This window comes from Arachis ipaensis, chromosome B05, assembly GCF_000816755.2.
Source record: "Arachis ipaensis cultivar K30076 chromosome B05, Araip1.1, whole genome shotgun sequence".
Classification (NCBI taxonomy): Eukaryota; Viridiplantae; Streptophyta; class Magnoliopsida; order Fabales; family Fabaceae; genus Arachis; species Arachis ipaensis.
The window spans coordinates 141,937,626-141,939,566 of NC_029789.2; the positions used below are offsets into that span (position 1 = coordinate 141,937,626).

At 36.5% G+C, this 1,941-nt stretch overlaps 2 protein-coding genes across 4 annotated transcripts in view; one reads left to right on the forward strand and one right to left on the reverse strand.

Moving 5' to 3' along the window:
- Positions 1-1,690, forward strand: part of LOC107644545 (altered inheritance of mitochondria protein 32) — a 4,020-nt gene extending 2,330 nt beyond the window's left edge. Inside the window, exons 5-6 of one of the 3 annotated variants that reach the window (XM_021103044.1) lie at positions 323-640; positions 1,577-1,690. In XM_021103044.1, the coding sequence (XP_020958703.1) occupies positions 323-640; positions 1,577-1,646 (388 nt within the window). In that variant the 3' untranslated portion in view covers positions 1,647-1,690. Of the gene's footprint in view, positions 1-322; positions 641-728; positions 1,033-1,568 lie in introns of those variants that run through there. The other 2 variants (XM_021103045.1, XM_016348426.2) reach the window with 2 other exon arrangements.
- LOC107641363 (U-box domain-containing protein 3) overlaps positions 1,648-1,941 on the reverse strand; it is a 2,429-nt gene continuing 2,135 nt past the window's right edge. The window contains exon 3 of the mRNA XM_016344858.2: positions 1,648-1,938. Coding sequence (XP_016200344.1) covers positions 1,678-1,938 — 261 coding nt within the window. The 3' untranslated portion in view covers positions 1,648-1,677. The remainder of the gene's footprint in view (positions 1,939-1,941) is intronic.

A 1,941-nucleotide genomic window follows, 5' to 3' on the forward strand; every position in this document is an offset into this window, starting at 1 on the left:
ACTGGCATTAAAATTAATAAAAAACTAACATGTTATTAATCTAGTCTAATAGTGTTTACTTGTTATTACTTTCTGAGCCTTAAATTCTCTCCTTCAGCCTCAATTCTTCCATTTTTCTCTTGCTATGGTTCTTTTGAATTTTATGTGGTTTTCAACCTAAGTTGCTATATAAATAACTAGAGGAGAGAATTATTTGGTTGCTTTATTAAGTTGTTCATCATCTATGATATTGTTTGGTTGCTTGTTCATTTCGCTCATTGCATATGAAACTCGATCATTACAGTGGAAGATGACTTAATTTAACTATGGAAAATTTCATTAGGGGCCAAATGGGACCAGCTACTGAAGTTGCAAACGGAGGTGATACTGAGACTGTCAAGCAGAATAATGTTGAAAGTAACAATCTGAGCAGCAACGTAAATGTAGGTGGTTGTTGCCAGGGTGTTAATGGAGTTTCTTGCTGCCAAACTGCAAATTTTGAGCAAAACAAAGGGATTGAAGAAACCACTGGAGCACATAAAAAGCAGGGGAGCGAAACATGTTTGAAGTGGCCTGCCCTGCAGCAGCATAATATTATTACAGCTGCAGGTGTGCTTGGAGCTCTGGCAGCTATTGCTGTGGCGTACAGATTTTACCGAAGGTCAGGATGAAATACGCTTTAATAATAAGTATTATATACTAGGTTGCTTGCGGTTTTATAATCCATAGTTCCATACCTTTTTTTGTAGAGAGGGTTTATAACCTTAAGAAATAACCGTGAGAACCAATTCCTACACAAGTCAGGTACTATCTTCCTTTTGTTAAATGGGAAGATAGTAAAATCTAGTCAGAGATCTAGTAATGAATATTATATTTGTTCTTTTTCTACAGAGTTATGAGTTATATCTGTTTGATTATGTTGTATTTGGTACTAAAGCTGTTTGTTTCTATATTTTTGTGTGTACACTACTACCAAAAAATGTAGACACTGAATCGAACCTTATACTCATTTTGGATAAAGAGTACATATGCTGTATGATCTTTTGGTCTGCATTGTTTTTTTTTTTTTTGGGTCCGATACATTGGGCTATATGCAATATATTTGAGACTGCAACTGCTTGAGCATCTCTAAAGCAAGGGAAAACTTGTGGGTTAGGATATATAGTTTTATAGCCACATTTTAAATTCAAGGAACTGTCGGTTTCATCTCAAATACGAACATCCAAGTTGGCATGCGATCTTAGCCTAAATTCCCCTATTCATTCGGGCTTCTTGTTTTGTTCGTTAGCCTGAAGGGATGTTGATTCGTTTGTTCACTTGTTAGGAATTATATTATATAGTGGAAAGTAGCTTATGGTCACTCAGGTTCAAACTTTAAGAATTTGCTACTCACTATCAATATTGTTAGAAAATCATCAATCGAATAGGAACCGCCATAATCAAACTCGATACATATCAGATCACTAACCAATCTATGTACACAGAATGTTGTTAATTTTACACCGTCCTAGAGGACACCAATGCTTTTTTTTCTAGTTTCTTTTTTTTTCTGGTCATGTTTCTTTTCTAGTTTCTAATGGAAGTCTTAGTCCTATAGGTGCTCCACACTGATAACGAAATGTTCAAAAAAGAAAAAACGGGTGATGCTGTACGGCATTATGACCTGAACCTTATGCCCGTTCCTATTTACTCAAAAGATTATGTGTTCAGCTTTGCAATCATCTCCTCCACTAACCGCAGCTTAGCATCAGCCAATTTCTCTCCATCTGCATCAATTTCTTCCATGATCCGCTCTATGAGCTCATGATTCATTTGTTTTTGTCTTGAACTATAATCGGAGTAATCTCTCAGAAGCAACAACAGTTCTCGAGCCATGTTCTTGGCTCTCCGCGTTCCATCTATGCTTAACTGAAGCAGTCCTGGCATCACTCCCTCTCTCAGAATCAAACCTCTGTATTTCTC